The sequence below is a fragment of the Egretta garzetta genome, unplaced genomic scaffold, assembly GCF_000687185.1.
Source record: "Egretta garzetta isolate BGI_Z169 unplaced genomic scaffold, ASM68718v1 scaffold278, whole genome shotgun sequence".
Taxonomy (NCBI): Eukaryota; Metazoa; Chordata; class Aves; order Pelecaniformes; family Ardeidae; genus Egretta; species Egretta garzetta.
Genome location: NW_009260608.1, coordinates 1,440,201 through 1,440,927, shown reverse-complemented (window position 1 = coordinate 1,440,927; position 727 = coordinate 1,440,201). Strand labels below are relative to the sequence as shown.

General features: G+C 37.8%; 1 protein-coding gene across 2 annotated transcripts in view; it reads right to left on the bottom strand.

The window, feature by feature from the left end:
- The window catches only part of EPHA3 (EPH receptor A3), a 153,156-nt gene extending 152,858 nt beyond the window's left edge, over positions 1 to 298 (bottom strand). For both annotated transcript variants that reach the window (XM_035900377.1, XM_035900378.1), the window contains exon 1: positions 1 to 298. This exon is cut by the window's left edge and continues 300 nt beyond it. In XM_035900377.1, coding sequence (XP_035756270.1) covers positions 1 to 283 — 283 coding nt within the window. In that variant the 5' untranslated portion in view covers positions 284 to 298.
- Positions 299 to 727: the final 429 nt, after the last annotated feature.

Sequence of the window (727 nt, the reverse complement as noted above, 5' to 3'; positions counted from 1 at the left end):
CCTCTGTATTGAGCTTGAGAATTCGGTCCCCAAGATCCATTTGGGTGAAGCTCTCATCAGCCGCAATGGTGTCAATCTTTGTAAACTGATGCTCTCTGAACTTTACCAAATGGTCATCATCGGACTCCATGTAATACAGGTTGAAGGTCTCTTTGCAAGTGCCCAGAACTAGAGGGATGCTATTACAGTCCCTCAAGGTAAACTTGAGCTCCACATATATCTTCTGAGCTGAATTGCGCGGAATCCAGTTTGTTCGCAGCCAATTGTTTTGACTATGATCCATAACATTGCACACTTGGTAAGTTCTGATTGGAGTATAATGCTCATCAACACCACTAATCTCTTCCCACTGGAAAAAAAAGAAAAAAGAAAAAAGAAAAAAAGAAAATATTTTAAGATTAATGATTATATCAATAAAAATCACATTTAGAGACAAAAGATGTGAAAAAGCAAAAATCACTTCGCTTGGACATCACTATAAAACAGACAATAAAGCCTGGTTGGACTTCCACTTACTTTTTTTTTCCTATTAAAACATATCAACATCTTAAATGAACACAGAATTCACCATTAACAAGTCAGTTTTTACCAAGTTATTTCAAGGTGGCATGAAAGAGATGCTACAGCTGTTTTGCATTACTAAAAACCTGTGATTTCTTAAACCATACGCACTGCTGTCCTTTCGATTGCGATCCCAACATGTCTTTACGACAGCCACGCTCACCTC